The sequence below is a fragment of the Chrysemys picta genome, chromosome 4 (assembly GCF_011386835.1).
Source record: "Chrysemys picta bellii isolate R12L10 chromosome 4, ASM1138683v2, whole genome shotgun sequence".
Lineage (NCBI taxonomy): Eukaryota > Metazoa > Chordata > Testudines > Emydidae > Chrysemys > Chrysemys picta.
This window is the reverse complement of record NC_088794.1, coordinates 33858393-33871089: the sequence shown is the minus strand read 5'-3', so window position 1 is coordinate 33871089 and position 12697 is coordinate 33858393. Positions and strand designations below refer to the sequence as shown.

Here is a 12697-nt window from a genome sequence, read left to right as displayed (position 1 = left end):
AGGAAATATTCATAGCCCTGTCTGTACAAATGGGAAACAGAGGCACAGAAAGACTAACAACCAGATTTTTCAAAAGGGCCCAGCTGCATCTACGAGTGGGCCCAGATTTTCGAATGAGCTCAGCTCCCATTTGGGAAAATCTGGGTTTAATTGCCTAAGGTGCTGACCCCTCCTCAGCTCCATAGAGAGCAGAGGAAGCTGGCAAGTGCTGAGCACGTCTGACAATCTGGCCCCTTCTTCTAGGTGCATAAATGGGCACAGAACTCTTTTGACTTGGCCAAATCTGTGGCAGAGCTGGCAAATGAACTCAAATCTCCTGACTCCCACTCCAGTGCTTTAGCCACAGTTAAAGAAAAAGTTTTACTGGGGGAGGGTTGTATTTTAAAAATCCAGCTCCGTTCTATTTGATTCAGGGGTGTATGATTCTGAAATCTGGATAAATCGTTGAAATATTCCTTTTGAGACGATTGTCACATGGATATGGACCTGACAGTCCATAAATAAATTAACCCTGAGCCGAACCCCATCAACATAGCATGAGGTATGAAGCAAAGAAGCACCAGATCAGTCTTAGGCTGGATATTATTTAAAACCTTCACGAATGGCCTGGGGAGGGAATAAATTACACTATTGATCACATTTGCGGATCAGACAAAACTAGAAGGGACTGAAAAAACACAGGAGGATGAATGGAAATTATAGTGTGACAAGGAGAGATGGGCAAGTCAAAAATGTGATGAGGTCTGATTCAGCTAAATGTAAAATACTGCGTGACGCACAAGTGTAGGCACATATAACAGGAGAGTGCTGTCTCAAGAGGAGCAATATGGAAAACGAATGGGGGGGCGGGGCTAGTCTGCAATGTGACAAAGATGGAAAAAAAGCTAAAAATGCCCTTCAGCGGTATATAACCAGGATTGGTACCTGTAGGAATAGAGGGGTAAGGATGGCTCTTTTTACAACCTTGGTTAGATAGGATTTATTATTTGTACTGCACTAGAGCCTAGTGGCCTCGGTGTGCCAGGTGCTGCACGTACACATACAGATAGACACTAGAACTCTAAATAGACAAGACAGGCAAAAGGAAGAAAGGGGAGTCTGTGGCAGAGCCAGGAACTGATCCCGATCTCCTGAGTCCCAGCACAGTCTTATCCATAAGACTGTCACTCCACTCATTCTACATTTTGGTGCCCCACATTACAGAACAGGCATCAACAGCTTAGAGAGTCCAAAGCAAGGGAGTTAAAGGTTTAGAAGATCTGAACAGTGAGGAGAGCCCTAAATGTGGATTAAATAGGCAGATCTTGGAGGAAAAGGAGCAGAGAGACATACCAAAGTTAAGCAATAGCTCAGTATCTCTGAGGGCACGTGGGCCAATGATTACAGTACAGCATTTTATAATACTGGATCCTACGGAAAATCCACACACACGACTGTGATTCAGGACCTCTGGATTCCATTGCCTGCTTTGCTTCTGACTTGCTGTGTGGTCTTGGACAAGATTTGGCCGCTCGGTGCCTCAGTTTCCCCATCAGTAAAATGGAGATAATACCTCACATGGGTGCTGTGAGCCTTAATAAATGATTATGAGATTCCTTTCAATGAAAGGGCTTGAGAAGCAGCTAGGGTAATGTTACCATTACCAGTGTGAAAGGTTTTAATATAAAGATATAAGGCAGGATTATTTATAGTGCTTCAGAGTGGCCAGAGCCCTGGCTTGAAAATTAAACTGGGCATGTCTAGGTTGGAGAGAAAGCAATGTGTGTGCTGTGGAATGACCTGCCGATGAGCTTGGATATTCCTGGGAGAGGCAGCCGGCCTAGACATCCCTCAGGTAGGGGAGCAGCTGGTGCTTTGTTGCTGCCGGTGTGTGAGAACAGGTCAGCTAAAACTCCAGGAGAACTCAAGTAGAAGAGAGTCCCTGCCCCTGCAGGGAGCAGTGCTTCTTTGAGAACCTGAGCAGGTTTCTATGGTGACCACTTAGTGGGGAGCCATTTTAGTGGGAACCTTCATTCTGAGCAAATTAGGAAACAAGTTGCTCTGCTGCTTCCACTGCAAACTCCTTTCCCTCTCTCCCCTTTCCCTCCCCCCCCCCCCCAATGCAGCAACACGGCAGGTGTGTGTTGCCCCTGCTGATTGGGCAGCCAGAATAAAGGAAAATTGGGCTGGATGGCAGGAGAGCCGGAGGCGTCTCATGTGGGAGAAGGAGAAGAGCTGATCTGAAAACCTCGCTTTCCCCTCTTGCCTCTGCTACTATATTGTAACAAATCTGCGGCTGCCTGGGACATGGTGGTTGTCACTACACTGCACACCGCGGCCCCAAGCATTTCACAATGGCAGCAGGGATTTCACCCAGATCCTCCTCCTGTTTTCAAACCACAGGACTGTGTTCCCTGTTTTGAAAAAGAATCTCCATTAGCTGCTACCAATAGATAGCCTAGGACACACAGCTGAGCAGTTCTGAATCAGGACAGCATAGGCCAGTCAATTCATTACAGTAGTTAACCCAGTAAAGCATTTTGGGGGAACAGTTTGAAGGAAATAGGCTGCACATTGCATATCTTATTTGTGTACCTCCTTGTCTAAGCAGGGTCAAGGAAGGTCAGTGCTTGGATGGAGACCTTCAAGAACACCCACGTGCTGTAAGAAATAATGCTTGCGAATCAGTCCAGGGCACTCTTCCCTCTTAGTCAGTACTGAGTAAATGCCCCAGCATGGCATTAAGGGCACTCCCACCCTGGAGGGCACATAGGGTGAGCCATGCTTCTCAATTGTTCTCCAAAGTCTCAGCTTACATTTTAAAAAAAAAGTTCATCTCGAGCCGTTACAATTGCAAAGAAAACCTTCAACACGTAACCTAAGTGTAACCAATGCTGTAATGTCTGCCTGAGTCTGCAGAGAGCCTGAAACAATAGTGCTGAAGACCAAGCTGTTCTGTTCACCTCACTGAGTGCTAATTCAGAAAACAATGATGGTACTTTACATACCACCATTGTTAACTATATCGCTGTTCTCCAAAACATGTAACAATAGAGAGGACGTATATTGTGAAGACCTGCACAATCTGCTTAGGTGAGCCCTTATTTTGGGTAGGCCTTTTACAGCACCTGGCCGAACTGAAAGGAGATGCTTGTGGATTTGTTTCCTGATGGTGCCTCAGCTGTCCAGAGTTTGGGAAATCCTGCCCCAGGGTATGTTTGCAAGACTGTTAGCACTTGAGAGGAACCAGCATTTCACGCGGGAACATAGCTCACTCTCCTGGTCATGCAGGAATCTTTCCTTCAGTGTGAATAATAGCACCTGCTGCTAGCAAGTGGTGCTGGAAATGCCCAGCACTGAAAAGCTATTGTCTGTACCATGGAGCAGCGATTAGAAAGAGAGAAAGCAACTGATCTTAATGTGCTCAGTGTGTGAATTTCTTTCCCTTAATGTAGGCAGTGGTTACGATGCCAGGGAACACGCTTCTTTTACAGTGAGTAAGAAGATTTTAAACCCCTGTATGCTTAATGGTTGAACAATGATTCATTGAATACATTTGTTGGGCACCAGCCATCCCTGCTGTTCATATGATTATAGGTTGAGTGAATAAACCCCCCCAAAATTTACCTTTTCTAGGGACTCTGCATAGATCTTTCTGTTGTCTATACCTCCTCCCCTCCCAGCAAGCCAGGAGATATCACCAACACAGCCACAGCCCCTAGTCATGATGTGGCTTTTAAACAGAACAGCTTTATTAGCTAGTGTTTTTCCTGCAGTAACCTCTCTCCAAAGAGGAAAGTGACACAGTTGGAGGTTATAATAGCTGCACTTTAATAGCATGGAAATAGGCCAGGTTACAAATAGCAGAATAGTAAAACCCCAATTGCTATTTAGCATCTTATAGCAGCTCCCAGGGCCGCGTGTGAGCAATGTTAGCCAGCGGTGCAGTGAGCAACACATGTGCACCTCACAGGCACACACCTGACCAATGCTAACCAATGTGTGACGCGTGTGCAGCGCCTCGGTCCCTGTGCGAGCCGTGCTAACCAGTGCACCGTGAACCAAAGACAGGCGGCTGGCAGTGAAACGCTAACAGGTGCCCTGGCAAGGGGCTAACATCTCGCAAATCCCGATTTCAGTGTCAACCGCCATCCACATTAGTACAAAAACAGTTATACAAAACATCAGTCATGGCTAAAAGCACCGTTCTGCAACTAAGATGCTTGCAATATTAAGTTCTCCATGAAGCAGTGTGCTTTGCTGAACCCCACTCAGAGCACTAGGAGGAGGGCAGAGCAGCATGAGGCAAATTCATAGATCCGAAGGCCAGAAGGGAGCACTGTGATCATCTCGTCCGACCTGTAAAACACGGGCCCTTGGACTGCCACAAAATAATTCATTTGATCAAGGGGATGAACGATATTATGGGCAGCCCCATGGTCAAAGAGAGGGAGTAAGTGGGGATGGAGATGGGAGGGGGGGAATTCATAGGCTGCAAAAGAAACAAGCTTTACGAGGTCTCTTGGGAAACCCTCCAGATTAAATAGGAGACATGGGAGGAGTGGGGCTCTCTGTAGAGATCCCAATACATTTTCTTGGCTTGGCATCTCAAGGAAGATGGTGAGAAGGCAATTGGGTTAGCGTGGGGCATACAGCAATGGGGAGGGGGTAGTTGGGTTAGTATGGGGCAGAGGGCACTGGGGAGAGGACAATGGGGCCAGAGAAGGGGCAGTTGGGTTAGTGTGAAGCATACGACAATGAGGAGAGGCAGTGGGGTTATCCTGAGGTGTGAAGGTGAGAAGGACTATCCCAGTCAGAGTGGTGTGTTTTCCAACACTCCCAAAGGGACCAGAGATTTTGTCGCGTGCCCATTGGGCTCCAAGAGCTAAGCCAATTAGAACCGCGATGGGCGTAACAATAAAGTGTAACTGGCCTGCCCTGAGCGCAGGACGTACAAGTGAATGAGCCGATGGTGCTCAGTGGAGGAAGTGCTGTGTGATACTTCTGGCTGGGCCAGTTCCAATGCATGTGAACTGCCCCGGGAGGAAACAAAGCTAGGAACATGAGGGAAGGACAGGCAAAGGGTGAACCAAGAACTGTATTTATTACATAAGGTGGTTTGAACAGGCTTTTGCTCTCATATCCCCCCTTTTAGGCCTGAGTACATTGCAACATTTTCCCATGCCCCAGGCCAACCTTGGCACAGTCTGCAATAACAGAATCTCCCATGTGATGTGAAAATGCACATTTTTCTAGAGCTGCGACTAACTTCCTTCCATCAGAGGAGGGGAGCAGAGGCCTCTCCACTTCTGGAGTTACGTGCAATATGCTCTCCTCGGGTCTGGAGAGGCGCCTGGCAGGCGCACCCCCTAAAGCTGCACCATTTGCATTAGGCCCAGCTTGGTTAGCTGGGATGCAGCAATGCTTCATGCAATGACTCTATGTGGGATGCACAGTGCCACTCTGTGGTCAGACACGTTAATAGCAGGACATTTCTCCAGCCTTTCACTCCTATGACATTGGCACAGGGCTAATAAGGAGGGCACTTGTGGTTTACGGTTGTCATTTTTAATTCCTACGGCAAACACAGGGTGAGCTCAAAGCTGGACTGCAAAGAGGCTGCCAGACTCATCTGCTCCTGCACTCTCCGTGCACACATCCAGGGCTGAGACTAGACTGCTGTGAGTTATGCCAAGGGCACACATGTGCCCAGGCCACAGACACAGGAATGCATCCCTGCAGCACAGGCCCCAAGACAGAAGCAGAGCTCATCGTATAGCAACACACTGGTGCTGCATTCCACTGACCTGCAGTAGCCAGTGCAAGCCACTGTACCAGATGTGGAGGACTTCAGTTAAGAGTAGTGTGCGTGGGTGAGTGCGACTGGTGGTCAGCCGGTAGAGCAGAACTAACCACGGAACAGGGCTCTCTGGCCAGGGGTTGGACTCACTGCTCACGCACATCCTGCCTGTTGCTGCTGCCAGGACTTGAACACAGCCCCTAGCAGGCCAGAGGCAGCAGCACTAGCCACTGGGCTGGACAGGAGCTGCCCCCTGGCAGAGCCTATGGGAGCTGTACTGAGCTTGCCTCTGCTGTCACTCTTTGCATGTGTCATGGACAGCAGGGCCTTTCTCACTAGGGCAATGAATGTGAAGCTGAGCATGCGGCACAGTGTGTGCAAACAGCTGTGTGTGCGCTCACTCAGGGCCTGACTCCATGAGCTGCTGGGTCCGGAGCTACCTTAGGAGCTGTGGTGGCTCAGCACCTTGCGGGACTGGACCCCTATCAAGCTGGCTAAACAGTGCCACGGAACTAATTTGTCTCCTGCTTCCCACTCTATTCTCCCAGATCAACTTGTTCAGGTTTGAAGGACCAGCTGAGTCCAGCTGGTTTTTTTATCCTGTCCCATGCTCACTATTTATTCATCCCTTGTTATTTACAGTGTGTACTGTATACTACGCACACTCGTGCCCCGAGACACATGCTTCAGCCTGGGCCTGATCCGAAGCCCAGTGAAGCCAATGAGAGTTTTCCCATAGACATCCATGAGCTCTGATCAGGCCTCTTGCTGGGGAACAGGAAGTGCCGAATGCTCTAAACTTGTATTGGCTTCAATGGGGGTTAATGGCTCTCAGCACCTTGCAGGGTCGGATATCCAGGAGCACTGAGCAACAACAGCTCCCAGGACCCGCAAGTGCTCAGCACTCTGCAAACCAGCTCCTGTAGATCAGCGCTTTTCCATCTGGAGACCCCCGCTCCCACTGGGCAATAGGGGAAGGGCAGGGTTGGTGGGATTTCCTCACAGTTGTTTGCAACCCCTTTGAGGATCGTGAACCCCCAGCTTTGGCCTGTTTTCTCTGAGACCCTTCCTGTCGCTGTGGACCCTGCAATCCTGCGAAACCATGACTGCATGTTATCTCTTTGGTATTGGTACAAAGGATAAGTAGAGTCTTTAGCTTTATTGTCAATTGACCAGCAACTTAAAGTGAGTTATAAAAACAAACAAACCATGACTATGACATGGGGGAAACAGCTCAGCGGACAAAGGCCTGGTCACTCCCTCCCTCTGGACAGTATGCCTTCCAGGGAGTGGGTATAGACAACTAGCAATACACACTTAAGTAACTAGAAATATTGCTTCAAGCAATGTGCTCAGTATTTTCCTTTTTGTTAATAGTCAACTTCTCAGGAACTGAAGTGTAAAACGAGCAATAATTTAGAGTTTTATCCTTTAGAGCGTTCTGTAATAATTTAGGTTCTCTTTCCCCCTTCCACCACCCCAGGGGCAAAAATGCCCCTCCCCCATGCTCTTTGCCTGCGTTAGCATCTAGAATGATTTCATGTTGCTGCTGCATTGGGGATTCCCAGTTTCACCTGCCCTGATTTTCCCCCCGCACCTCATCACCTTTTAACCTCTTACCGGGAGGTTTCTGGTATATGGAGCAAAGCCTCCTGATAGTGTAACAGGCCCTGTGGGACACTGGGGGATTCCACAACTGTTAACTGTCCGGCTGCTGGTCTCAGTATGTGCCCAGAGTCACGACAGACTCCATAACAAAAGGCCAAGGAAGGAAATAAGTCACTCAGCTTATACTGTCTTCCTGCAGTGAACGCACTTTCCCAATCCACACTCCACCTCTGTTCACTCTTACTGACAGAGGAAGTGTCTCCAAGGACCCACAGACACTCTTAGGCTGGGACTCTCAAGGCGGCCAACCCACACAGCCCTGCGTTATTCACTTTACTACACAACCCAACATGTGCTTTTAAGTCATCACTTCACCCTGGTTCTGCTGTCCCTGGCCAACTTCTGAAGGGACTGAGAGGGGAGTAATCAGTTTGGGGGGATGGGATTTGCAGTTGCTGATCATCAGGGGTAAATTACATACCTTAGTAGCTTGTGATTTCTCCCCTCCAGCACCAGGACCACAGAGATCTCTGTGAAGCAAAACTTAATCAGAGCATGGAAGGGTATAGGATCCAGCCCCAGGGAATGCCATGACTCTGTTGCTGTGCTGGGTGGCGTAGTAAATCGTTTGGAGCAGGGGTCACCGCGCATAGGATGCTGTGCTGGGTGCATAGCGTGAATGCCTGGGATGGAAGGGGGTTACTGACAGTGCTTATGATGGGAAGCACTCCTGCATCAAACCCATCTCTGAAGGTTGAGCTTCAGCACGTTTTTTTTTAGAAAGGCATCCATTCCTGATTTAGTTTCACTTCAGAGCTAATTACCAGTTTGGGCATTCGAGGACCCAATTTTCACCCATGCGTCTCTAAAGGTGCTATGTAAATTTCACAGCTGCACCAAGCAAAGCCTGCCAGGTGCCTGTGTGCCGGGTCTATCCTTCGGAAGCATCGATGGAACATCGGCGATTCAGAACAACATCCCTGCGCAGCAGGGCAGCTGCCAGGAATTCAAGCTAGCACCCAGTTGGCACCATGGTTCACAGCCATAGGGAGGGACTATGTTGGCAACAGACATCTTTTCCCCTGAAAAGTGTCACGGATTCTAGTGAAGTCACGATGCATTTACACTAACCAGACAGTTAACTAGCATCCCCTGGTACTACCACTTTACCGAGTCTATTTTGCAGTCAGATGAAGCTGACCCTGCAGGTTACTGGGTGAGAGGAATGAGAAAACAGCGTTACAGGTTTAATTAGAGCCAGAGAGTGCCTAACTGATTAATGAGATCCAGGGAGGCCTGTACAAAACCCTTAGTGCATTTCCTTTGCAGCCTCCACACCTGTCTCTCTTGGGCAGGAATTAATCCATACGGCTGGGGAGTATCTCGTCACATGAGAGGGTTTCTCTGGGGAGTGGTGTTTCAGTAGGCCATTCCGGCAACTGAAAGGGCAAAGGATTTAAACACCCATATGTGGCAAGGTACAACACATTCCCCTCATGGCCCAGGGCCTGCCAGACAGGGAGCAGGAGGGGGGACAAGTTAATTTTTCCCATTTACACTGGAAACCACTAAATAAAATATAAATCGCAGAGAGTCAGAAAATGATTGAACACTCCCTCTCCAGTCACTGAAGGCAAAGAGCCCCTGTTCCCCCAATGGGCTCTGAGTGGGATGGAGGCTTTGAGGAAGAAGGGGCAAGGTAACCCCAGCCGGCCACACCTCGGGCAAGATCAGAGTTCTGGCAGGTCACCCTCCTGCTGGGGAGATGGAGAGAGGTGACGGCAGCAACTGACAAGAGCAGGTATAGATGGAATATAGCTCTGTTAGGGCATGGGCACGGCCCAAGGGGAACCTTCTGGATGTGAGAATTGATGTGGGCTCCCACCCAGCACAGAGACATCATCCGTCCTCATGGTCGGCGCACAGACTGCTGAGTGGTCTATCAGCCAGAGCGAACCATTGTTCTTGTGTGGAATCCCGATACCTCAACAGCTGGGCCCCAATGGGCTTGGATGATTTCTCTTTGAGGTTGCAACATGGGCCTGGTTTGTTAAAGCTTCTAGCAGAGTGGAATCTGCAGTTCAATTGCTCTAGAACACACAGGGAACCCCCTGAACTCCTGGCCGTCCTGTGCCACCTCAAGGAGGGTGGCCTTCTCTGGCAGAGGCAGGGTAGGTGCTGGATGATCCAAGAGTCACTTCATAAGGAAGTCCTCGAGTTACTGATGTTTCTTTGCTGCTGGGTAGAAGCTGGTGGGGTTGACAGACATTGAGGGTGGTGGTAGAGGGGGAGCTGATGGATTTCTGGTGCTCCTAGTATGGTTCTGACTTTAAACTCTTGTACAAGCAGCAGGTGAAGATCATTCCAAAGATCTAAAGGGTGAGGAGATACGAGACGGAGAAATATGATGTGTGCTTAGGGGCAGCTGTGTAAAGATGGGTCTATGTACCCTAACGGATTAACAGCTATCAGCCAGTTGGGTCTTCTCACAGAGGCCAGTTTGACTCCTCTGTCTGACACAGGACTTGATCTTCAGAAGTGCTGAGCACCCACAACTCCAGCTGAAGTTGCTGGGAGCTGCATGTATTCAGCACCTCTGGAAAATCAGGCTCCATTGGATTTAAAGCATCTGAGAACTGACTGTACTTCTAGGAACTCTGGAAGGGGAGGGGTCATTCTGGATGTAGAGAGGATGAGGAGAAAGCAGCTCGTAACGTTCCTACTGGACCTTGATCGCAATGGGTGCTCAATGGATGAGCTGAGCATTTGGGAAACCCAAGCTCTGTGTTTCAATAAAACAGCAGGAGACGATGAGCAAAGCAGGGTGTCTCCCCCTACAACCAGCCACAGACATCCAATTGGTGCAGTTCGGTTACTAGCCAGAAAAAGGGGAACTGAGATCATATCCCACTGTCGCTCCCTTGGGAAAGCCTGAATCTTGAACCAGAGAGAATATCCTGCACCTTTCCTCTAAGACACAGGCAGGCTAAAAGGACATGTACCGCCCCTGGAATGTGTGTCACTTTTTCACATTATCCTCACAGTGGTATTAAGACCACAGCACAGTTCACCTCTGGTGACAAAGCAAAGGAAAAAAATCAGGCACAAAACTACTCTGGTTCGGCAACATCTATGCTGGTAATTGTGGAGGGTCCCCACTAGAGGTCTCCCTCACTCTGCAGTAGATAACAGCAGGACCCAGGCCGCGTCCGCATTTCAGAGCAAACCGGAGCTCAGCTCTCCTCAGCCCACTGCACTGGATTTTAGCATTGGAATTTCTCTCTTGGAAGCATAGTTAAAACCTCCGTTTTTATAGACACAAAGAAAGGAAACTAGCTCAGGGCATCTGTACCTTGGATCCCACAAGTTTAGATTAGCAGTTTGTGGAGACCCACACACCAAACTTCCAACGAATCAGTGCCATAACTTCCTAGCCATGCTCTGGGCTCGGCAGATGGTGCTTCACTGTCCTAGGGTCTTTCTAACGTGGGCCAAGCTTCCCCACTCCCGAGCAGTCAGTCCCTTTACCTGAACACAAGCAATGCCAATCCCCACCGCTCCAATAATTTTCAGGTGTTCCTGGATGAAGTTTTCCAGCTTAGTGATGCAGCCACCCTGTGGGGGGAACAGGAAGAATAGACAGGAGTTAGTTTTGGTTTAATCCCTTGCCCCCTCATGCATTACAACATTTGCAACCCTGGAAGGTGGGTGAATGAATGGGAGTGAAAACTAACAGGACGGATTCCTTGATACAACTTATTCTTATCTGTGTTATGGTGGCATCCAGGAACCCCAGTCAGGCATCGTGTTAGGTGCTGTACAGATAGCACACAGAGAGCTCATAATCTACACTTCCACCCTTGTTACAGATACAGAATGTAACAGTGCAGCATGGACAGTAACCACTGTTATAGCAGGGAGCCTGGCAGCTCCCCAGAAATGGCTAGCAGGCTTCAATAGGTCCAGGGCAACAGCCTTACAAATGGCAAGTGAGCAAGGCAGTGACTGCAGAGCTTAGGCTAAGACAGCAGTCCAGCTAGGCCCAGGCGATGGGGAGGCAAGTCCCCTCACAGAGACCGACATCAGCCCTGCAGCCAGAGGTGGGTGAGGCCGTGACCTCCCATACGCCTGGGGCTGAGTTGCGTTCTGGTGGCAGAGAGGAAATCTTTCCCCAAGCTATTTGGAAGGTCTCATCCTTGCCAGAACCTGCCTGCAAGGGATACTGCATCGATACCCAGTGACCCCAAAGGCTCCACCCTACGACTGTAATGGCTTTGACCTGAAAAAGGGCAAGGAAGCCTTTCCCAGGTCTCCAGGAACTGCAGTTGGGACCAGCCACAAGGTCTCCTAAAACAGCAGCAGCGCTTTAAAGGAGAATTCCATGTAGGATTGTTTCGAAGAGCGATGAGATGGGGAGGCGTGGGCCCAAAAAGGTCAGGCACTGCCCGCCTCCATCTTTGTAATTGTGTCCTTGGCTGGCAGCCTGCTCCCCTCCCAGCCTTGCCAAGTCGCTGCTGAAACAGAAGCAGCAACAGGGTTGGCTGAATATTGATCCAAGGGTCTTTAAATGATTAAGTGAGTTAATCTAGTGAGGCAGATCTTCTGTGGGACGGGGCAGGGCAGCTTCCAAACAGAGGGTAACAAGGCTCCTGCCCCAGAGAGCTTACAACCTACAGAGAGAGACGGAGGGAGGGGACAGGAGTGTAACATACAGGCAGAGGAGGTAGGGGTTGAGAGGCACAGGTCCTGCTTGGTCCATGGTTGGACTTCAAAATCTACGGTATCCCCAGCTGCCCCATTCTGGAGCCATTACCACCTTCATGACCCAACCCTTGTCTAATTTTTTCAAACCCACTAAAATCTTGCCTGAACTACCCCCTCTTAGCCAAACCCTGGGGGCCACCATGCAGGCTTTCTCCCCTGAGAGCTCACCCAGCCCCTGCCACTCCATGGGCTCTCGCTTCTCAGAACTAGCCCAGCCCCCGGCTATCTCACGGTCTCTTGCTCTCCACAGCTAACCTGGCTCCCACCACCCACGGGCTCTCTCCCCAGCTAACCCAGCCTCCAAAGCCCTGGGCGCTCTCTCTGTGTAGTTGTGGCCCTGTTGGTCCCAGGGTATTAGAGAGACAAGGTGGGTGAGGTTATATCTTTTATTGGACCAACTTCTGTTGGTGAGAGAGACAAGATGAGCTCCATGTGGCTCAGAAGAAGTTGGTCCAATGAAAGGTATTACCCCACCCACCTTGTAGGTCAACGGGGCAGCTGTGTGGGCAGTGAGAGGTCAAAAAGGCAGCCCCCAACCCCATCTCT

At 49.6% G+C, this 12697-nt stretch overlaps 1 protein-coding gene across 4 annotated transcripts in view; it reads right to left on the bottom strand.

The window, feature by feature from the left end:
- Nucleotides 1-3789: 3789 nt before the first annotated feature.
- Nucleotides 3790-12697, bottom strand: part of CD151 (CD151 molecule (Raph blood group)) — a 62278-nt gene continuing 53370 nt past the window's right edge. For 3 of the 4 annotated variants that reach the window (XM_005307290.5, XM_065594655.1, XM_065594654.1), the window contains 2 exons: nt 10916-11002; nt 3790-9759 (listed from right to left, as the gene is read on the bottom strand). In XM_005307290.5, coding sequence (XP_005307347.1) covers nt 9700-9759; nt 10916-11002 — 147 coding nt within the window. In that variant the 3' untranslated portion in view covers nt 3790-9699. The remainder of the gene's footprint in view (nt 9760-10915; nt 11003-12697) is intronic. The other variant, XM_042862175.2, reaches the window with a different exon arrangement.